Here is a 22,131-nt window from a genome sequence, read left to right on the forward strand (position 1 = left end):
TGCTACGCTGGAAATCTGGCTATTTTAAATCTATATTAAGCTAAGTTTTGCCAATTATATTTTTGATAAAGCTGTGCAAATTTGCTCAAAATAACAATTTTATATTGTTTCTAGACTTGCTATTGTTTCCCATAAGCCAGGCAGCACTGGTGTGGAAGATTCCCAGCCGGTGCAAAGGCTGCCACCCTGCAAAACTGCCCGATCTGGTTTAAGTTTTTGTACTTAAAAAAAACAAGTACATTTTCGAAAATGGGTGTTTTTCATCAATAATCTTAATTTAAAAATTTTTTTTCCCGAGGGCTGACGAACTTCAAACCTTTATTAAAATGTTGACCTTAATTTTGTCAAGTTTCTAAATTTTAATTTTCACCAAATTATTAATTTTTTATTCAGTTTTTTACATTTTTAAATTTGCAATTTTTATCAGGATGGGATGAGGAATTTCAAACCTTCATAAAAATGTTTTCCTTAATTTTATCTAGTTTCGAATTTTTAATTTAGTTAATTCATTGATACCGATATCTTTTTGTAATACAATCAAAATCTCCCATCTCTAGACCCCTTTCAATTGTTTATTCCCCACAACGAAATTGGGCAGCATTGGTCTGATGTCAGAAACATATGTTTAGCTTGCATTATGTATAAATAATACGTTTTGTTTTTTATTTTACCAATTACCAATCGCATTATTCATGGTTTTACGAAGCCACTTAAATTAGTCAATAGCCAGATTGTGTCAAGATGAAAATCAACGAGAAGAACTTGTGCGTTTTTGCCAGAACGCCGCCCTTTGACATGGAAGGTATGTAAATGAGAAATTCTTTGCTGATGCATTGCGTTTAACAAGTTACTATTATTATTACAGGCTTTCTTAAAAAACGGGGCGAGGTAAACAAGGCCTTTCAGAGACGCTATTTTGTGCTGAAAGGCAATCTACTGTTTTACTTTGAAACGCGAATGGACAAGGAACCATTGGGATTAATAATCGTCGAAGGCTGTACCATAGAGTTATCTCTGGAATCGGACATTGACAATTATTGTTTTGAGATAGCATTTAATGGCAATCGTACCTATATACTGGCTGCGGAAACGCAGGAAAGCATGGAGTTATGGATGAAGGCGTTGACGTGCGCTGGCTACGAATACAAAAGAATTATTGTAACCGAGCTGCAACGCCAACTGCAGGAGATTGAAGACTCCAGAAACAGTAAGGAATTAATGTATTAGAAAACTATGCACATGATTAATCAGTTAATATTTCTTCATTTAAAATATTTCATTACTTCGAATTATACGGTTTTAAATTGCCCAGTAATATATATTTTCTAATTAGAATATACTAAATTTCAAGGCCTAACATAGTTAATTAAGATATCTATGTCATAACTTGATCAAAACTGAATAGATTTTAAAACGGAATATCATTTTGATCATGATTTGGCCTCTAAATTCATTCTGTATTCAATTTTTGTTCATTTAGAAAATTCAATTATTTGCGACCAAGATTCGATTTCGATGAAAATTAAAAATTTGTAATCTTAAGCTTTCACTTTTAATCAGCCCCTTAAATCGTTATAAGTATAAAACAACACTTTAAACTTGATTCTGAGACCTTTCATTTTTTTTTTTTTTAAATTATGCAAAAATGAAGAAATATTTTGACTTGTGAAGTTGCTAGGTCAAAGATTTGACCAATTTCAAACATTCATAACTTTGGAAAAACTTAACCGATTTTCAAGAGGAATATCATTTTAATCTTTATTTGGCATTTTTATTAATTCTGCATTTAAATTTTATTAAATTCTTTAAATAAAAATATATATTACTCTAGATTCTACCAAATATTGATTTCGATTCTAAGGGTTCCCCCTTTGAAATTTCGAAAATTCAAAATTTTAAATCTCAAGTTTAAACTTGATTCTGAAACCTTTCATTTTTTTGAAAAAATCATGAGATTGAAATAAAAAGTGGCTGAGTCCGCAGTCTGACCAACTTCAAACTGTCATAGCTTGATCAAAACTGGTCATGATTTGGCCTCTAAATACATTCTGCATTCAAATATTTTTAAATTTGTTCAAACAAATTTTTTTACCTTACATCTTAAAATTTTAAAATATTTCAAAATTGATTTGCTGTACTGGTACCAAAAGAAAAAAAATGAAATATAACCTTTTACCGAAATAGTTATTTCGGGACTTACCGGAACCGAAACCGTAACCTAAATTTGTTTCGGTTTGATTCCATGATTGTTGCTCTTTAATTCTAAAAAGAATATATTGAAAATTTCCTTAAGTTTATTAAAGTTATTTGGCAGTCTGAAAATAAATTTATTAATTTTTTTTAATAGCTTTTGCTAGAATATATAATAATAATGATTATAATCAGTGAGATTAAGAATAGATATATTTTATTTATTCAGAAATGCGCAGTGATACTTCGCTTGCGGAAACGGATGCATCTGGAAAGCCTAAGCCGCCGCCGAGACGTCAAAATCCATTTAATAGGCCGGCACCACCGCCACCTGATGCACCACCAGGTGGTGTTGGCCTTCGTGGTGGTGTTGTCATGTCTCCCATGCCCTTTATACCCGGCTACTTTGGTTCGAGCAATGCTAAAGCGCAACAGGAGCAACACAAACAACAACAGCAAGAACAACATCTGCGCTTGGGTAAGTGAGCTGCTGGATGACGTCATCAAGTCGAGTCACCCGACAGCTGTTTCTTCGAATATTTGAACCTTAAGGTTACCGTTACTCCGATGCAACGGAATGTGCAAAGTGAGAGAGATAAGCGAACAGTTTGTTTTTGTACCATGCTTACTTAAATCGATTGTTTCCTACAACACACACTCACAGTTGCTTTTGTTCGTTCTGTCTGCTTTGAGATGCCGTTTTCCGAATTAATTACAAAAATATGTTGCGTATTTCCTAAGCAAGGTTATAAGATTTTACCTTTTGCAGATAATGGCAATGGCAGTCCACAAACTACACCCAAAGCAACGCGCCGACATGGCATTGGACCATCTCCTAGTATCTTCTATAATGATCCGCCCGCAGTGCCTGCCAGACTCTCAGTATTATCGAGCAGCAGCAGCAATAACAACAACAACACCGACGTCGACCGCTTGGAGGAGCAGCGTCGTCTTATCAAAGCCATTGAGGAGTTCAAACGGAACCACGAGCATTTTCGAAGTGTTGTCATGGCCGATATCGTTGCGTATCGCGATCGTCGAAATAAACCTCTGATACTGTTCTGATCCTGTTACGCAAAATGAACTGGCAGCGACTCCAAATAGGTCTTTATCTTATGTATTATCATCCATTTTGTGCTAAATCAAGTTTACATTTAAATTATATTTATGTTCCATTTAAATATACGCGCTGTTCACAAAAGAAAAAAACTTATTTTCTAATGCATTACGAGTATAGAGTGTGTCAAGAATTTATTTTGATAAAGAACAATTTTGTGTTATTATAAATAATAGTTTAAACCAATTAGTCTTTTAATTTCTTGTTTTAACACAAAACAATTACTTGACACCCTGTACATTATTTATAAATTAAGTTCACTGCTCTTATCACCTATAACTGAGACAAATACTCTCTCAGCAGATCGTTGCGTTCTCTTTGTATTACATTGGATTCCTCAATCCGTTTGCTGAGCTCTCGAATGGCGGCAATTCTGCTGCGTTCCAGAACCAACAGTTGTCGCTGTTGCTCGTGGGTCACTGACAAATCCGCACTAATGCCTGGCTCTGTCCGCAAGGTGTCAGCTTCCACAGATGCGGAAATATCCGACAAAAAATTATCCTGCGGCTCCTCTGTGAAACTATCGCTCTCTGTCTTCACTGTGGCGGGTAGATTTTCGTTTTGGAACATGTCGTCAAATGTATCATAATATTCCCAGCCGACGCGTTTACGTCCATTTTTTCGTAGTGTTGCGCGGCATGTGCGATAGGTTTTCTTCATGTTCCGCCATTTGCGATCACATATATCCTCATTAATGCCTTTGTAGCCGGCGCGTTCCATGTCATCCACAATTTCCGTCCATAGGGCGCGTTTGCGAGTCTTTGGATCTCGAAACCTGTGACGACGCTCAGAGTACAACTCGACTAGAAGTTTTGTGCTCTTGGCATTCCAATGCCATTCTTCCACGCCGCCCTCGCATTCCAGATAATAATGTGTAGTTTCAGCGTCGTCGTCCATTTAATTATTTCATTCCAATTATTTCTTCTGCAAACGCTTTTCTACCCACAACGTCGCCACCTGACCCAAATGTTGCCACCCGACCGAAAGGCTGCCAGCCTGTTAAATTCACCAATTTGGCAATATTCACCACCTTAGGTCAAATGAAAAAAATTGGTAACTTAAAAATTTTTCACCTTTATTTTCTTTTTTTTTGGGAATTTCTTAATTTTAAACCTAGAATTTTTAAAATTTTTGATAGAATTATCTTGATTTTTTGATATTTTGTGTTTTTTTTTAGAATTAAATTTTCTTACTTCTCTTCCCGAGAGCTGACGAACTTTACACCTTCAATAATATGTTAACTAATTATTAATGTTATATTGAGTTTTTTGCGTTTTGAAATTTTCATTTTCTATTAAAATAAGTTCACCATCGATAACAAAGATTAGTTAGTTCATCAAAAATTGAATTACTGAACTAAATGATATAATTGAACTACGATGAACAACAGAAATAACACGATATATCGATAAGGTGTCAACAAAAATATCGGCATAGTAAGGAATTTTTTTAGTTTATTTCTGGTAGTGGATTGTGTACACACTTCTTATTCTGGCTGGGTTTCGCTTTGTTGTTTTTGCTGCGAATAGTTCGGAAACGGTATACGAAATACGAAAAGTTACAAATTGTAAAGCCTGACATGTAAGTTAAAATCGAGTTATTGCTCGAAAATCAGTATACCATCGTATTCTATTGCCATAGTATGTTTCGAGCTTCTCGGCAAATATTTCGGCAATTGTCTCACTGCCATTGTTTGCTATCTGCTTTCAAAAAGTGACGCCAACATTTGAAATTGTTTTTGAGCCGCTGTTCAATTAAAATATTGTTCTAGTCTTGCTAGCATTATACTCTATGCAATTAACTTACATTTGGAGCGTGTTTTATTTTGATTTAGTGTATTTTGCCATTTTTTGTCATACAAATACAAAAGTACTGAAGTAAGCGTCAGCAGCGCAGCGGGTTTACTTTGTGTTGGCGTTCATTTTGTTTTTCCCTACTTGCAAAACCACCACAACTATACATTCACACACACAAATATGAATAGCGCGTGAGTGTTGCGATTAGAGATGCGCGTTTGTCGATATTTTGTAACATTTTGCAAAAAACAGTTGTTGCAAATATAAAAAAGTTGGAATAAATTTGGCGCTTAACAATTGCATATTTAAGAAAGAACGTATTTTGAAATAAGTTTATATTTGTAAGTACAGTTGTAAATTCGGGTCACGAACGCATCACTAGCAGCGGAGGCTATGCTCCGTTGCGTACAAATTCTGGTTTTGGTTCTCAACGCTCGTTGGTCTCGTTACAGCAGCTGCAGAGAGACAAAGATAGAGAGACAGAGAAGAAGCATTGCTGCTAATTGAAAGATGTCGGCTAAGCGCAAGGCAGGTGGTAACGGGGCCGGTCCCAACAAGCGTCGTCCAAAGAAGAAGGAATCGGACTATGAGGACGAGTTTAGTGATGAATCCGAGGATGATGTTGCCCAACAACAGCAGCAACAGGGAAGCGCCCAAATGGAGGTGCTTATACCACACGACAATCTGGATCCGCCCAGCAAGCTACCGGAGGACTTGCTGGCAACGCTGGAGAAGACACCGGGTCAGTTGCTGCTGGCTGGCATGGTTACCTGGGATTTAACCGGCAAGCGTGATCGTAAAAATGTCACTAAAGTGCGTCCCAATTTGTACAGCTTTCATCGCTTTACGGACGAGAAGGTAAGCCAATTCCCCTAGTTCCCATAACGTTTTTTAATGTTATTGTTTTATGTTGCAGTATCGCTCTGTAGCCAGTGGTCCCACAGCGGCGCACACAATACTCATCAACATGGATCGCAAGGCACTTGGCTTTGGTCGCAATCCCAGCGGACAGTTGGGTCTCAGTCAGGATATCAAGCTGGTGGAGAAGCCAACTTTAATTCCTGCGCTGGAGCAACTGAATATTGTTCAGGCAGCCGCTGGGCGCCATCACACGCTTTTCCTCACTGACACGGGCACTGTGTATGCCTGTGGTGAGAACAAGTCGGGTCAATGTGGTGTGGGAAATACGCATCCCAATATCTATGCGCCCACTCCGATTAATTATCGCGGTCCGCCCATAATTCGCATTGGCTGTGGCGCTGAATTCTCAGTTATTCTCGATATCAAGGGCAATTTGCACACATTTGGTTTGCCTGAATATGGACAATTGGGTCACAACACGGATGCCAAGTACTTTGTAAATGCAAACAAGCTCTCATTCCATTTCGAAACATCGCCCAAAAAGGTTGTACTCTATATTGAGAAGAGCAAGGAGGGACATGTGACACCCGTGGATGGTGTGCAGATTGTAGACTTTGCTTGCGGCAACAATCACACGGTATGTGCTGTGCTGTGACTTTAACCAAGATTCGCATTACTTGAACTTCACTTTATTTACTAACAGGTGGCCATTGACTCCAAGAAGCGGGTTTACAGCTGGGGCTTTGGCGGCTTTGGGCGTTTGGGCCATGCTGAGCCAAAGGATGAAATGGTTCCGCGTCTTATGAAATTCTTTGACACCCAGGGACGTGGTGGACGAAGTGTCTATTGCGGTTCAACCTTCAGCTTGATTGTTAACGAGCTCGGCCTGCTCTACCTCTTTGGACAGAACAAAAAAACCGGCGAAGCCAACATGTATCCCAAACCTGTACAGGATTTGGCAGGCAAGTTAAATTTCTATTATACTGTTGCAATTCATGCTCATATTTTGCGTTTTATTTTACATTTTTACAGGCTGGAACATTACATCAATTGGTTGCGCCAATACCTCAATTATGATTTCGGCAGATGACACACTAATTGCCTGGGGCGCTTCACCCACATTTGGTGAACTGGGCATTGGCGAGTTCCAGAAGTCGTCGACGGTGCCGAAAGAAGTGCCCAAAATGGACAGCATTAAAATACCTCAGGTTACCATGGGCTATTCCCATACTGCTTTGCTTGTGGACACGACTCACGAGGCCACCAAGCAGAAGTTTGATAAAATGCCCGAATATACCATTGAGGATTAGGAATCCAATTTTCCACCTCAAAAAAAAAAAGAAAAATTAACATACAAACAAATGAAAAGAACATTAAGTATACCGCTGCCAACAATAATACTGCTCTATATACATACATAGATACTACAAAAACTTGAACTGATCAACGAAACGCTGCTGCTACTTATTAATAGAAGAATAATATGATGAAGACGAAAGAACAGAACTCATCAACATTTTAAGCTATAAGTTTAAAGTACTTCAACTACTCTGAACTTTCACCCCAATAACTTATATCTCAAATATCGATATCAGCATTACAATTACAATGCATATTATTTTTGGTAATTAGTATTCATAATTTATTTTCTATTTATGAGTGTATTTCGTAAAATTTGCTCTTTCTTAATTTATTGCCGCCCATAATTAGGCTTAAAAATTTGCCCAATAACATCTATTCCAGTAATACATTTTAATTTTTTTTAATATTTATATACTTTTCTGAAATGCTGTTTAGTTAAGATCCATTCATTTACAGTATTGCATGGTCCAATTTGGACAGCATCATGAACAACAATAATAATAAAAAAAACAACCACACAACTACAATGTAAAATTATGCGCATAAGTTTAATTATAAAAATAAATATACAAAACAAAAAACAAAAAGTATACAACGGAATAAAATCCAATAGAAGTTGCAACTATTAAACTACATCAAGCATTTTAATCATATACAAAACAAATATTTAAATAAAGAGAAAACATGTTAGTATTTAGATTGAAATTTCTTTTATTTATTTAATTATTTACAGGATCAAAGTCAACGTCAACAAATTTCTCAAAAGCAAATCCTTGAATCCTACTGACGACGTGGACAAAATCTGAATGTCTTATGCTACACATAATTTCAATTAACTTAAGATTAATTATTGTATAAGCATATTTTGTTGTCTCCAAAAGTAGTATCAAACTACTACTCATAGCCCCACAATGTCTTGTCGAATAAACGAAATCGAAAGTTAAACGGTTGGTCGACCTGCAAAAAGCTCTATGATGCCCACTCAAAAGCTCTATCAATGACTCTCTCTTCCTGTCGCTGTCATGCTCTCTCTTGACTTTCAACTCCGAACTCTGCTCTCTGGCTGTTGGCTTTACCACAATTTTCACTGTTTCTGAGGACAGTCTTCCGCTGTAGTCCTTTCGTGTAATGTGTGCCATCGAGGAACGATTTTTGCACACCGCACATTGAGTTTTATTTTAGTTTTTCCCAACACACACTCACACACTAACACACACATCACAAACAAGCACGCACGCACACAAATACAACTATTTTATCGTTCGTCAAATAACATTTTTTAAAACAATTTTTAAACAAAATCCTCAAACCAACAAGTTTTTAACAAAAAATTTGCTAAAAGTGTATTTGATATATATAAAAAAAAAAAGAAAAAAAAACAACAAAGACAGATACGCGCCCGCTGCAATAAAGTTTTAAAAAAAGGAAAAAAACGGAAAATAGTTCTAACTGTAAATTACAGTGCCTTCGATAAAGTAAACAACAAGGAAACAGTCGCTACAACCAACAACAAACGCCAAATAATTTCGTTAGATTTTCACATGAACCGCGCAACAATAAAACTGTAAGTTATTACGTATACGCAATGTGGACGAGTAGGTGTGTGTGTGTGTGGGTGTGCAAGAGTGTGTGTGTATGCGTTGGTGCTGGTGTTGCCGCCTTCTAATACTATGCTAATTGTTATGCATCATTCTATTCTTTCAATTGTTTGGCGAGTAACTATGGCGTTGTTTTTTATATGCCAAATATGAATATTTATTTTTGTGCGTGTGTGTGTATATATGTATGGGTGTGGATGTGCGTGTGTGGGTGCTGTCTTTGCTTTTGGCCCAACCTACGTACTTTTCATTTTTCGGCGAGAAACTTTGCACAAGTTGCCAATCCCGAAAAAGGTTCGTTCCTTTTATATTTTCTTTTTACTTTTTGCTGAGAGGCAAAGACAACGACATGCAGAGCTTGTATATAGAAACTTGTTTGTTTGCCATTGTATTGTGGCAGGCACGCCGAAGCCTGGACACTCACACACACATACATTCACTCAAATTGTTAGCTACCAAATCAATAAGGACAGACAAAAGCAACGGGCGAGCGAACGCCGTCAAGTTGCTGCTCCTTAGCTGTGTATGTGTGTGTGTGTGTGTGTATCCTGAGGCATCTGTGTGTATGCGTACGCGCCTTGTTATTAAATCACCTGTGGCTGACAGTTTTCATATTAGGGGGAAATAACAACAATCGAATTCATCTCTATCCCAGTCATCGCTCTCTTGTACTGATATTACGTATACGCATTCATTTCACCGTTGCCTTCACTTCTGGCGTTGCTATCATTCTTTGTTGCAGCTTTCGCTTTTGTCACCTTTTTTTGGGGCCCGCTTCTGACGTTTGAGTGACGTAAATTAATATAGATTTCATTTCATTTCAAACAGAGTTGCCATTGTTCTTTTACAAACACAGCAATTGTCTGTTTCATTATTCACCCAAAAAGTATACTTTAAATTTTGTCGAAATTCAGCTGCCCAAATCTGTTAAGAGTTTGATGTAAATAAATTCTTTGAAATATTTAAACCTGATTAACAAAAATTTTCTATAATTTACATATATTTAGAAAATTGCTAATTATGTACATTGAGTGCAGCTGTATGGATTTGGAATCAAGCCTCTGCCCGTAATTCCAAAAATTCAACAGGTTATTTAAGATAGGCAATTAAATAAAATTAGGATAGGCATAAGAGTAGACAACCAAGCCAGATTTTTGATAAAAGGACATTGACAACATCTGTTTGTTGCGACATGCTACGATTAAATTAACGCAAATTAAGCAGATTAAGCAAACGTCAGTCACATCATCCGGCAGCCGCACAATGAGCTGAAAAAAGAAGACAGCAAAAGGCAAAAGCGTTGACGTTGACAACACTCACACACACACACACACACACACACACACACACACACACACACACACACACAAATGCACACACTCATAAACAATGGCGGCGGTTGAAAGACCACCACCAACAAAATTGATACACACTAGCAACAATGTCTGCTCAAAGCACGTCAACTGACGCAAGCAAAGACCAACGTCAACGCCAGCGTCAACGCCAACGCCAGCGTCAACCACACACACAATGCCCGCCGTCTACCAAAGCTTTTGTATTACAACAAGCACACACACACACACGTACGCTCACATTCACATGGGCTGTCGTTTAATCATTGCTGTAAGTGAGCAAATGAGGGTGACTCACGCCGCATGAGTAAACATTCTGATTATGGCAAGTGCTGGAATTAGTGGTCAAATCTTGAGTTACCCTAGCGCTGATGCTTTGATCCCGCACTTAATGAGTTTGGTGGACCGTTCTTTACACGCTTTTGATAACTACTTCAATTAAATTTTTAATAGCTTTAGCTAGAATGCATTAATTGCTTTGCATATGCAGCATCATTTCATTTTACGTCAGACTCGGCAGAAATGCTGTGCTTTACCGCGCAATTAAATCCCTAGTTACCACAAACACTCACACACACAGACATAGCCACAGGCAGAATGAGTTTGGAGGCGACAAACCTTGCGGTTGTTTGTCGAGGGCGCAAAAGTGCAAGGTTGCCATTCATTTGGCTCGGCAAAATGGGGGCATGGCGGAAGGAAGCGCAGCACTAATCTCCGAGTGCGCTCTGTTCGCATTGCATAAGTGTCAGTGTCAGACAGGATGTGTATGTAGGTGGGTGTGTGTGTGTTTGAGTGTGCATGTGCCTGTCACTTTGTATGTCCTTGCTGAAGCAAAACAAGAATTTATGTTACACTATTAGTTACGACTATGTTACACCACGTACCTCGTCCATTTTCATTAATTAATTAATAAACAAGGTTGGGTTTACTCAGAAATGGAAATTATTATTGAATACTGTGAATACATTTAGTTAAGTAATTGTTTTGTAATGGAAAAATGATCACATATTTAATTTTTATTATATAAAAAAAAGTAAAGCCTAAAGCGCAGTTCTAAAGCAACTATAAATATATAATAAAAGCAAAAAAAATAAAAAACAAAGATAATGTTTTTTGTTACGAAATAAAATATGTATATTTCTTTTCTGTCATGTTTATCAAGTCCGAAAATATAACCAATGGAATATATAGGAAAATATGTACTTTTCTACCATTTTTTTTTACCGGTTTTCTGCATTATTAAAAAAGTATCTTTTTGGAAGTTTAAAAAACAACTGACATAAATTTATTTATAAGTAGGGGGCTTGATTATAAGCTTTTTTATTCATAATAAGTATTACTGTAGCTTAGACTTAATTTAAAAAAAAAAACAATGCTACTTCAGGCTGACATTTTTTTTTAAATGCAGACTAATTTGTAAAAAAAAATAAATTTAAAAAGAATTGCTTTAATTTTTTTTGTGGAAGGTGCTAGATGTTATAATAACCTTTTCAATAATTAATCTACTCACAGTGCTCATTAGCTACAGGGTATGAAAGACTGATGATGATGGCATTTTGTTACTTCCTGCCTTTTTTATTACGAGTATTTTTTATTTTTTTGCTATTTTGCTTCTATGCAGGACCAGCGCCTAGCACCTTTAGTATGCAATGAGGCAGCCAGATAAACGCATCGACAACGATCGGCATCGCCAAGTATTTGTAATACACGAGTGTGATTAAAGGATGAATAACAACAACCTGCAGCAATGGTGGGAAAACTCATACCGACGACATCATCAACAGCAAGAGCAGCAACCAACTGTGGATAACAATCTCAATATCAATATTGATAACACCGATTTGCATTATGCACTGCTCGAGGATAATTATTATGGCGGAAATGGAGATCTGGTTGGAGGTCAGTCGGGTCATGACTTTGATTACGACAACTATGGCAACTTTACTCTGATAAGTCCTTATGATATCGACACTGGTCCGGATTCTGAGCATGCAATTCCATCGTTTACCATTTTGCTGCTGGCCATTAGCTATGGTCTGGTTGTGTTTGGTGGTGTTGTGGGCAACTCAACGTTGGTCCTTACACTGTGCTCGGCTTCCTCGGTTCGATTACGAAATCCTCTGCTGTTGGCCGTATGCATTGCGGATCTCTTGGTTACGGGCATCTCAGCGCCTGTTACGCTCCTAAATTTGGCCATGAATCGAGGCGCCAGATCACTACCTCTTCTTCTCTGCAAGCTTATACACTTTGTACAGGTGAGTTGGGAATTCGTATACAGACATTTTCCTTTTTTTTTTGCTCTTAACAAATATTTTATTTTATTTTGTTTGTTTCCTTTAATCAAATATTTTATTTCAAAAAGCTATATAAAAATATTTTTACGAAGTGAATAACTTATTTTTATTTTAAAGGAAATAAAATGTTTTTATGCATAAACAAATAAAAGGAGCTGTCGAAAATATTTCCAATTGAATTTACATTGAGTTACATCTTTTATTTTCAAATAATATTAAATTATTAAATGCATTTTTATTTCATTGTGCGATAATAAAAATTATAATAAGAGCTAACAGAAAATGTCAGATTATTTCTCTGCATACTTTTTTAGATTTGGCTGTGAAAAACGGAATTAAAATAAAAATATTTTCTTAAAAGTCGCGTTATTATTTAAATTAATTTAATTGGATTTCAATAAAAAGAATACAAACATTTTAAATGTTATTTAAAATAAAAATAAAGTTATTAACAGGTGGTATGATATAGAATTTGAGTTAAAATAAGTAATATAAATTTTAACCCTTGTTTTAGTTCTTGTGTTCCTTATTTTTTTCCCCATTTTCTAAAAGAGTGAAATAAAATAGTTTGTACATTCGTAATTTCACAGGTCATGCCCGTGGCAGCCAGCACAATATCATTTTTCATGCTCTCGCTGGATCGTTATGCCACCGTTAAGCATCCTCGACTGGCGCAGTTGCGACAGCGTCGTTATCTGCACGTTTCCTTGGCTATACTCTCATGGACCGCCTCAGCAGCTATCAGCACGCCTTTCCTGTTTGCCTATAAGATAATTGCCAAGTCAGTGATCATTAAGGGAGCTGGCACAAGTACAACACCGAATCCGGTTAGCATCAGTTGCACCTCCGAGTTGGGCGCTAATGCGATGTTCATGTCCTTCATTATATTTCATACGATTGCGGTGTTTGTATTGCCCGGTGTGGGTGTCCTCCTCAATCACTATGGAGTTCGTCGCAAGCTCTGTGCACTGTCCTTAACGGCACGAGCGGCACACGGTGAACTGCCCCTACCAATGCCCATACTGCGCCGACAGACGCACATGGTCATTGTCACGGGATGTGCCAATGCACAGCAGGCGGCATGCGGTGGAGCCACAACCGCAGATGACACATCCAACGGAAATGGAAATTGTGGCGGACAAATTACTGTCAGTCCTGGCGATATACAGTTGCATAATTTACAGCCAGGCATTCCTGTTTCCAGTGAAGCACTTGAACCTGGCTCCTATCGCTCCTGCAATCCCATTTCACCAAGGTAAACTGATATGAAACTATATGATTAAATCCACAATATTCTTATGTAACTTTTGTTAATCTTCTAGAGCTATGCGGGAAATTCGTGCCCATTCCCAACGACAGCGCATTCATCGAGCGGGACGAGGTCCTGCCACTCCTGGTATACCGTTGCCCCAGACGTCGACGCTGCGCTCGCGTCGTCATCTGGCCAATATGCTAGTTGCTTCCGCCTTAATCTTCATCGTTTGCTGGGCGCCACATGTCTTTTGTATATTCTATAAGAATTTCGGTTATAAGCAATACTGCAGCAAAACTTCCGTCTATTTCAGTCTCTTATTGGGTAAGTTAACAAATGGTTTCATATTATATTCCAATTCGTGGGAGAGTGTAGAAATTATATAGATATTGTTGAATTTTTATGTTTTGATTCCGTATTCTTCCTTTATAATATTGATACAGTTTGATTTTCGATTAATCTAAGATGTGTTTCTACCGATTTAAAAAATAAATTAAATTATATGCAGAACAAATGGGATTTTTAGTTCTTCTTTTCTTCTTCCTCTTATTATGAATTTATCTAGAATGTTTTTCAAAAATTTTAAATAAACTAGGTTCGTATTGCTTGGGGTAAGATTCCAACCCTCTGCCATTTGGTTTACTTTAGTTTACATGACTCAGCTTTTTTTTATATTAGGCTATTTTAAGCCAGGCTTTTTAGTATTCCTACAGCTATAATCTATATTTTTTTTGATTTGTTTTTGAAAATAATTGTATGCATTGAAATATTTTTTCCATGTTTTCTTAACAGGCTACTTTTATTCGGCCATTAGTCCGGTCATCTATTGGGCACTCAACCACAACACGCTACGACAATCGCCCTGTGCGCCCATCATCCGCCTGCGCTCCATGCAAAATTTCCTGCGTACGCGCTTTCGCTCGCACACCGTTCCGCCAGCGGCTTCATCGACAAATGAGGCAGCATTGGGGGCATTCAATCCCAAGTTGATAAAGCTAACACCGAAGCAGTATAGAGCTCAGGCTTCTTCGCATTATCTCTACTAGTGTGATACTAAACTAAAACTTGATATACATATATACTATACATAACATATTTTTTACTTATGACATCTCGACCCCAAAAATCTATTTCCGCTATATGAAAATCTCTTGATGTTTTCCTCAAAAAAAAAAAGAAAGAAAAAACTCTCTGCTATTAGATGGCAAAGCGAACTACAAAACATGAATATACTTACAAGCGAGATCATACACTGCGCATATACATATAATACATAATATATGTACACAAAGTCATGCATATAACGAGTTTACATAGATACAACATAGTGTTAATGCTTATTTACAATACAATGTTTGGCCTCCGAAAGCTTTCAACTTCAAAGTAACAAATCGCATGAATACAAATTACAAAAATACACTGAAAACAAAAACGAATACGAAAACCATTTATGAACTCATATAGTGACTTGTTTGAAATGTTGTTTAGTCCTTAAGCTGAAACTGAAAGAAATTACATACATACATCTATATACATTATAAAATTGTACTATGTTCCTTTTCATAGATAAGCAATAAGAAACGCTTTAAGCCGAGTTTAATAAACAAATCAAACTAAACTTGATCTAAAACTAAATCACAAAAAACAATTAAGCAAACCAAAATCAAATACATACCTATTTAACAAACATAACTACATATATAAGAAAAAAAATAATAACAAAAAAAAAACGCTAAAAACCAAACAAAAAATGTAACAAAAAAAAATTGTATATAAATGTGTCGAAAAACATTCTTTCTACACTTTTTCTAACTTTTTTATCGTTCAATCATCTTGAGTCCCTATGACCTGTAAATTGAACCACTGTGCAGTTCAAGTCATACGCAATAGAATGCAATTAAATTTTCAAATGCTAAAACTATTTATATGTGTGTGTATCCCATGTAGATCGATTTCCTTTTCTCTTGGTTTCCTACATGTTGTCATAATCTCTGAGTTGATATATTCCTTCACACTATTTATATTGAATAACTTATTATTTATATAACTTCAGTATTAAAAGTCAAAACGAAAACTAAGTCAGAAAAACTAGCAATGTTAACGTTAAGTTAAATTATGTATTAACTGGGTGTCTGTTAAGACTTTTGTCTAATAAGCATTTATCTGTTAAATGACTGACAAAACATATTTACATTGTCAAATTACTCGTAAACAAACCTTAACACATTTAACAGACGAAAACACACGTATACCCTTGTTTAACATGATATTAACTTAAAAAAGTATACTTACATTTAGCGTTATAATTTTTTACTCAACTCAAATTTCAAAAAACTGAGAAACCAAATTAGAAACTATAAATGCTATAAATATGCCACTATTTAACGGTCGTTTTCATATCAAAAAATTAAATTGTTAATCGACGAGCGATAAATGCTATAAATATGCCAGTATTTAACGGTCGCTTGTCGATGAGCGATAATTGTAGATCGATAAAGTTAAAGGCGGGTTTTGATTTGTTGTTTCTGGCATAACGACTTCGGGATGACAATGGAATTTGTTGCATTAATAATTCATAAGGCCATATAACCGTTAATTATATGATCAAAAATTCCAGGTATTGCATAACATTTGCATAGAAAACAAGCCGGCATGAAGTATTCTAAAGCCGAGATTACAGCATCAGAAACAGTTGATAATTAGACGTAGAACGCAACGCAAGCAAAAATAAAAAAATGATCTTTAAATATATAATGCTTGTTATTGCGATGCTGGTTTTGGCAGAGTGCAAACCGGCAAAACAGTAAGTTCTTATTGAAAGAAATGTCAAACGTTTGATTCACTGTCAATACGTGTGTCAATACAGATATCAATTTATACCGGCACGTTGTGTGGACCATCCAGGAGCGGAGCAACAGATTGGAGGACCTTTAAGCCTGTGCAGTTTTCCGCCCAAGTATCAAACAGCTGACAATGAGGATATACAAGCAGTTATTAATCATATAAAAGGCTTAAATTTAAATTAATCGACTTTTTATGTTAACTTGTTGTTTAGAGAACTTTACACTTTATTTGCATAAACGGCGCACGATTAAAAGAAATCAAATATATAATTAGCTATAACGTTTTATCTTAATTGCTGGCGCGCTTTGTCTGCTGCGCATGTTGTTGCATTCGCTTCTCGATTTCGGGCCTGAAGTGACGAATGAGACCTTGAACTGGCCAGGCAGCACCGTCTCCCAATGCGCAAATGGTGTGACCCTCGATTTGTTTGGAAATCTCCCACAGCATATCAATCTCAGCGGGTTGAGCATCGCCTTTCACAAAACTATAATAAATTATTGTAATTATTGAGTAGTTATAATTGGTATTTTAAGTTGTATTACCGCGTCATGATCTTGTTCATCCAACCAATTCCCTCGCGACAAGGTGTGCACTGTCCACAACTCTCGTGCTTATAGAAAGAGATCAATCGCTCAATAGCCTTGATCACATCCGTGGACTTGTCCATCACAATAATGGCTGCCGTTCCCAGCGACGTTTGCGCTGCAATTAAGCCATCGAAATCCATGATCACATCGTCGCACACCTTCTTTGGTATAATGGGTGTGGAAGAGCCACCGGGAATGACGCCCAACAGATTATCCCAGCCACCAATGACGCCGCCACAGTGACGCTCAATTAGTTCCTTCAGTGGAATGGACATCTCCTCCTCCACAGTGCATGGCGTGTTCACATGTCCAGAGATGTTGAATAGCTTCGTGCCAGAGTTACGTGTACGTCCAAAGCTGGCAAACCAATTACCGCCGCGACGGCAAATAGTTGGCGCTACAGCAACAGTCTCCACATTGGTCACTGTGGTTGGGCAGCCAAAAAGACCAACATCAGCGGGGAATGGGGGCTTCAAGCGTGGCTTGCCCTGTTTGCCCTCCAGCGATTCAATCAAAGCGGTCTCCTCGCCACAAATGTAGGCGCCAGCACCACGGTGCATGAAAATGTCAAAGTCGTAGCCAGTGCCGCAGGCATCCTTGCCAATTAAACCGGCCTGGTAAGCCTCAGCGATGGCCAGCTGCATGTTGGAAGCCTCGTTATAGAACTCGCCTCGAATATAGATATAAGCAGCCTGGGCGCCCATGGCACGACCAGCAATTAAACAGCCCTCCACCAGCTTGTGTGGATCGTGACGCATAATCTCACGATCCTTGCAAGTTCCAGGCTCACCTACAAAATCAGATATAGCCATGTAATTTTTGAAATAAATAATATACATTGAAATTACCCTCATCGGCATTTACAACCAGATATTTGGGACGTCCATCGCCTGGCTTGTTCATGAAGGACCACTTCATGCCACTGGGGAAACCAGCGCCGCCACGTCCACGCAGTCCCGATGTCTTGATTTCATTGATAATCCACTCGGGGCCCTTGAGGACAATCTCCTTGGTCTTGTACCAGTCGCCACGCTTTTGTGCCCCCTTTAAACGCCAATCATGACGACCATAGAGGTTAGTAAAGATGCGATCCTCGTCAGCTAGAGGTCCGAATTTGGTTTTCGTCTGTGGAGGCGGTGTGCCTGGTGGAGGCGCCTGCGTGCTCTGTAGTCGGAGCTGCAGACTGGCCGGTAGTGCCGCAACTGGAAGCATGCAATTCGTACAATTTTAAATCAATCAAAATGCGCAGAACGTTTCCTGCAGTTTTGTTTTGATGTGCGCACAAATTACATAATTTGTTTTGCAACTAAAATTGGGATTTAAATGCTTGCTGTGCCCCACGGATAATGTCTACTGTGTTCCGGGGAACACAGTAAGCACTTACAAAGCTTCACATAAGTATTCAACTAAAACACTTGCGTTTAATTACCCAATTGCGGTTTTGTTAACAAATTAAATCGCACAAGTGCAGCCATTTTCGGTACGACTCGACTGACAGCTGCGATTTGACGTTTGCCCGCAGCGTTGCCACACCTCTGATCACTGCGTTGCCAGTCGTTTGCTTGCAGTGCTGCCGCACTTTTGCGCAATTGTGCGTCATTGCGATAACTTTATCGATAGTCGATATTAAGGTGCCCACACACGACAAGCTAATTGAAACGAGCCGAGCATGCTCATCGCACAAGCTTGTCGTGTGTGGGCAACTTGAAAGTTCGATAAAAAGCTGCAGCTGTCAAAGCAGTGCTCTGTTTATGTATTAATTGTTATTAAAAAATGGCTCAACGATCGAGAGGCAACGACACAGAGACAACCACAACAAAAACTAGAGAAGAAATTGATGGTGTTCAAGAAACAGATACTTCCGAAAATACACCTACACTACAGTTGCGCCTTGAGCAGACACGAGATGAACGCCGGGTCGTCTTCCACGAAGGTGTTGTGGACAATGAGCATATGAATCGAATGAAATCCAAATGTAAGCAAACGTGAGAAAAACTGAATTTCATTTTACAGTAATGTTTTTTTTCCTTGTAGGCTGTTGCATATATAAGAAACCCTTGGCTTTTGGTGAGAGCTCCTCGGAAGATGATGACGAATGCGAGCATTGTTTTGGCCATCCCGAAAGACGTAAAAAAAACAAGAAATCTTCAAACTCTGCCTTGTCTCGAGATGCCGAAGAACCTTCCACGTCCACGGAGGCGCAGACAGAACCAAGCCAGGCACCACCAGCAGCATCCGACATGGAATTACCAGTTTCTGCACCAGATTTTGAAGCGACCGTGAAACCATCTCTATAAAAACAATTCAACTACTTTATGCTCTTTAGACGAAAATATTCTACACATTTATTCGGACATTAACACGAAACAATCTTCATCACTATTAAAAGCTAACATTAAAATGAGCAGGTTTTTGTTTTTCTAATGAATTTCTAAAATTTTAATGTAACACTTGGCAGCAGGTACACAAAGGTGTCTCAATTCTTGGGCTTTAACTCGAAAGATTCACTGACATTGACGGCTATATTATACGCTTTTGCCTGGGCACGGGAACGCCATACCTAAGCAAATAAATAGAAATATTACTCATTAAAGATAAGATGAAAGATAAAGAAATGTATATAACTTGCCTTAATAGTGTAGTCATCGCTGGTGGTCACCAGCATCTGAGAGTCACGGGGATTGAAGGCGACGCTGTTAACCACATCTGAATGCTTGAACTTGGCCAAACTGATGCCATAGTAGCGATCCCATAAATACGCATGCTGATCCTCAGCTCCACTGGCCACGTACTCCTCGCACACATCCAGGAATATGAAAAAGCACTCGATGCTGGGCGTATAAGCCTTGTGGGCCCTCAACATGTTCCCTACCCGTTTCAGTGTCATCAGATCAATAACGTGTATGTCGATTTCCTGAGCTATTGGCGGTGGCTCGAGAGGATTTGTAATATTGTAATTTTTGGGCCACGGTCGTGTATTAACATAGAGGTAACGATGATCTGGACTTAAGGACATGCCAATAATGTGACCGTGTAAGTCAATGACTTTGTCCACCTGGTCGAAACGATCCTTGACCGAATCATAGTCCCACCAATCGGGATCATTGCGTGGCGTCTGCTGCTGCTGCTGCTCCGCCGCCCGTTTGGCGGCAATGCGTTCCTTAAGCGTTGGACCCGGATCCAGTTTCTTGGGGAAGTACACGTTGCGAATACGCTTGAATCCAATTTGATGGGGCGTAAAGGTTTTCGACCCAGTCGAAAATATAAGATACTTGGGTACACTGTTCTCCATTTCATCGTACTCATCGGGGACATCCATGAAGGTTTCGTAATCCTCTTCTGTGTCCACATCTTCACTACCATCATCCATACCGGCATCGGTTGCCGCTGCAGCCGCTTTTCTGTACTCTTCCAGATAGTGTATGGTAGCATCGGAGCTCTGACCAGGTCGAGCTCTCGATCTGCGCAACTGGCTGTGTTCGCTAATGTCGGGCAGATAATTATCCTCCGGAGTGGCACTACGGGTGCGTCTCAAACTGGCTGCATGCGACAGAGGATTGCCACTGGCAAGGGAAGCGGAAGTGGATGAATCCTCAATGCAGGTCGTAGATACAGGACTTGACTCAGATTGTACCTGCGCCAATGGATCATTGGAGTCATCTAGCCACGGGCATCTAGCCACCATAATGGCACGCACCGAACTTGCATTACGATTGTAGAACTTATACAGTTGACTCATGATGGGCACATGCTCCGAATCGATTTCCTGATTCGCCTTATTCAGCCAAAGAACCGAAGTGCTGACCAAATGGGCCAACCAATGAAGATCGCCCGATAACAGATACTGATCGCTGAACCAAGTGCCAAAGATATCGTACGGCCGATTGACGACTCTGCAGCGCAAATGCGACTCCGTGGCGCCCAGATAAAAGACGGCTATCTCACCAGACGTGCTCTGCGGGGATCCAAAATGCACGCCGGACACCAAGAGAAGTGTATCGCTTTGATTGAACTGAGAATACTGTGTGTACTTCCAACTAAACTGTTTCATGTTGTGCGCATACTTTTCTGAAAGATATAGATATGAGATTGATGGGAACCCTTGGGATAGATGAATGGATAAATACCTGTGCATGGATGTTGTGCGTTCCATATGATGACATAGCCATCCTTGGAGCAGGTGGCAAACATTTCACCATTGTGAGCGAAACTCACATGCAGCACCTGATGTGTATGTCCATGATTGTGCTCACTGCTCGGCTCCAGACGTTGCGCCTGCACAAATGGAATGTGCGTGCTGAGACGTTGATATTCGGAGCGCCAGCTCGCAGCGCCTGGCTTCAATGGGATGCTGGGTGAGGCACGAAAGTTTTCCTGAAACTTTTGACGCCACAGCAAATCATCGTTGGATATGGAATTCCAACGCCGGCAGCACAAGCTCGCCTGAAGCAGATCATAAACATTCAAGTGGGCAAAGATCTGTAAGAGTGCGGGTTCAGGCAGTGCCCACCATCCAAAATCATTTCCATAGATATCACTTTCGCTATCGCTGTTGCTGCCACTGCCACCGCAATATTCACCACCAGCTGCGTTTGCATTAGACACCAATCGTGCCTTTTTGAAGGTCAATTCCATTTGAGTTTTTAAAAATATATGTATGTGCCTAACCGTAGCCTAGTTTCGTTCAATAGCAACAACTGTTGATTTGGTAATCTTTAGTTTATGTATCGACCTATGCGTAATAACTGGTTTGTCGAAACCTTTGTTTATTACTGTTGTTGCCTAATTTAACGTTATAAATTGAAAATAACTTTCTCCACTAGAGCTAAACAGCTGTTCATCTCTAGCTGTGACAGCTGTTTGTGTAATCGTAATCGA

General features: G+C 38.8%; 8 protein-coding genes and 1 long non-coding RNA gene across 11 annotated transcripts; 6 read left to right on the plus strand and 3 right to left on the minus strand.

Moving 5' to 3' along the window:
• The first annotated feature begins 600 nt into the window (after nucleotides 1-600).
• LOC117779721 (sesquipedalian-1) lies at nucleotides 601-3,391 on the plus strand. The gene is made up of 4 exons (XM_034616016.1): nucleotides 601-802; nucleotides 866-1,207; nucleotides 2,420-2,668; nucleotides 2,960-3,391. The coding sequence occupies exons 1-4, from the start codon at nucleotides 742-744 to the stop codon at nucleotides 3,253-3,255; spliced, it is 948 nt and encodes a 315-aa protein (XP_034471907.1). The 5' UTR covers nucleotides 601-741; the 3' UTR covers nucleotides 3,256-3,391.
• Nucleotides 3,292-8,296, minus strand: LOC117779731. The gene is made up of 2 exons (XM_034616031.1): nucleotides 8,284-8,296; nucleotides 3,292-4,228 (listed from the first exon to the last, which is right to left on the minus strand). Exon 2 carries the CDS (start codon nucleotides 4,202-4,204, stop codon nucleotides 3,581-3,583), a length of 624 nt encoding a protein of 207 aa, XP_034471922.1. The 5' UTR covers nucleotides 4,205-4,228; nucleotides 8,284-8,296; the 3' UTR covers nucleotides 3,292-3,580.
• On the plus strand, nucleotides 4,779-8,021 carry LOC117779712 (protein RCC2 homolog). Of its 2 annotated transcripts, none has more exons than XM_034615999.1 (5): nucleotides 4,779-4,888; nucleotides 5,556-5,961; nucleotides 6,020-6,601; nucleotides 6,668-6,926; nucleotides 6,997-8,021. In XM_034615999.1, exons 2-5 carry the CDS (start codon nucleotides 5,614-5,616, stop codon nucleotides 7,272-7,274), a joined length of 1,467 nt encoding a protein of 488 aa, XP_034471890.1. In that variant the 5' UTR covers nucleotides 4,779-4,888; nucleotides 5,556-5,613; the 3' UTR covers nucleotides 7,275-8,021. The 2 variants fall into 2 exon arrangements, with proteins under 2 accessions (XP_034471890.1, XP_034471891.1); XM_034616000.1 differs by having other exon boundaries at nucleotides 5,559-5,961.
• A 428-nt stretch (nucleotides 8,297-8,724) lies between the features above and the next one.
• Nucleotides 8,725-11,991, plus strand: LOC117779740. The gene is made up of 2 exons (XR_004617031.1): nucleotides 8,725-8,890; nucleotides 11,898-11,991. It is a non-coding gene; the product is annotated as an uncharacterized LOC117779740 (long non-coding RNA).
• Nucleotides 11,992-12,000: 9 nt separating this feature from the next.
• On the plus strand, nucleotides 12,001-15,459 carry LOC117779842 (alpha-2A adrenergic receptor). Its single transcript, XM_034616159.1, has 4 exons — nucleotides 12,001-12,531; nucleotides 13,161-13,825; nucleotides 13,893-14,146; nucleotides 14,615-15,459. Exons 1-4 carry the CDS (start codon nucleotides 12,001-12,003, stop codon nucleotides 14,866-14,868), a joined length of 1,704 nt encoding a protein of 567 aa, XP_034472050.1. The 3' UTR covers nucleotides 14,869-15,459.
• A 1,007-nt stretch (nucleotides 15,460-16,466) lies between these two features.
• LOC117779736 lies at nucleotides 16,467-16,935 on the plus strand. Its single transcript, XM_034616035.1, has 2 exons — nucleotides 16,467-16,625; nucleotides 16,689-16,935. The coding sequence occupies exons 1-2, from the start codon at nucleotides 16,558-16,560 to the stop codon at nucleotides 16,846-16,848; spliced, it is 228 nt and encodes a 75-aa protein (XP_034471926.1). The 5' UTR covers nucleotides 16,467-16,557; the 3' UTR covers nucleotides 16,849-16,935.
• LOC117779713 (NADH dehydrogenase [ubiquinone] flavoprotein 1, mitochondrial) lies at nucleotides 16,854-18,807 on the minus strand. Its single transcript, XM_034616001.1, has 4 exons — nucleotides 18,683-18,807; nucleotides 18,102-18,455; nucleotides 17,209-18,043; nucleotides 16,854-17,150 (listed from the first exon to the last, which is right to left on the minus strand). Exons 1-4 carry the CDS (start codon nucleotides 18,726-18,728, stop codon nucleotides 16,955-16,957), a joined length of 1,431 nt encoding a protein of 476 aa, XP_034471892.1. The 5' UTR covers nucleotides 18,729-18,807; the 3' UTR covers nucleotides 16,854-16,954.
• A 126-nt stretch (nucleotides 18,808-18,933) lies between these two features.
• LOC117779732 (E3 ubiquitin-protein ligase PPP1R11) lies at nucleotides 18,934-19,681 on the plus strand. The gene is made up of 2 exons (XM_034616032.1): nucleotides 18,934-19,228; nucleotides 19,288-19,681. Exons 1-2 carry the CDS (start codon nucleotides 19,027-19,029, stop codon nucleotides 19,548-19,550), a joined length of 465 nt encoding a protein of 154 aa, XP_034471923.1. The 5' UTR covers nucleotides 18,934-19,026; the 3' UTR covers nucleotides 19,551-19,681.
• LOC117779710 (F-box/WD repeat-containing protein 5) lies at nucleotides 19,575-22,110 on the minus strand. Of its 2 annotated transcripts, XM_034615996.1 has the most exons (4): nucleotides 22,014-22,108; nucleotides 21,381-21,950; nucleotides 19,883-21,321; nucleotides 19,575-19,813 (listed from the first exon to the last, which is right to left on the minus strand). In XM_034615996.1, the coding sequence occupies exons 2-4, from the start codon at nucleotides 21,886-21,888 to the stop codon at nucleotides 19,730-19,732; spliced, it is 2,031 nt and encodes a 676-aa protein (XP_034471887.1). In that variant the 5' UTR covers nucleotides 21,889-21,950; nucleotides 22,014-22,108; the 3' UTR covers nucleotides 19,575-19,729. The 2 variants fall into 2 exon arrangements, with proteins under 2 accessions (XP_034471887.1, XP_034471886.1); XM_034615995.1 differs by having other exon boundaries at nucleotides 21,381-22,110.
• Between the last annotated feature and the right edge of the window lie 21 nt (nucleotides 22,111-22,131).

Source organism: Drosophila innubila (assembly GCF_004354385.1).
Source record: "Drosophila innubila isolate TH190305 chromosome 2L unlocalized genomic scaffold, UK_Dinn_1.0 4_B_2L, whole genome shotgun sequence".
NCBI lineage: Eukaryota > Metazoa > Arthropoda > Insecta > Diptera > Drosophilidae > Drosophila > Drosophila innubila.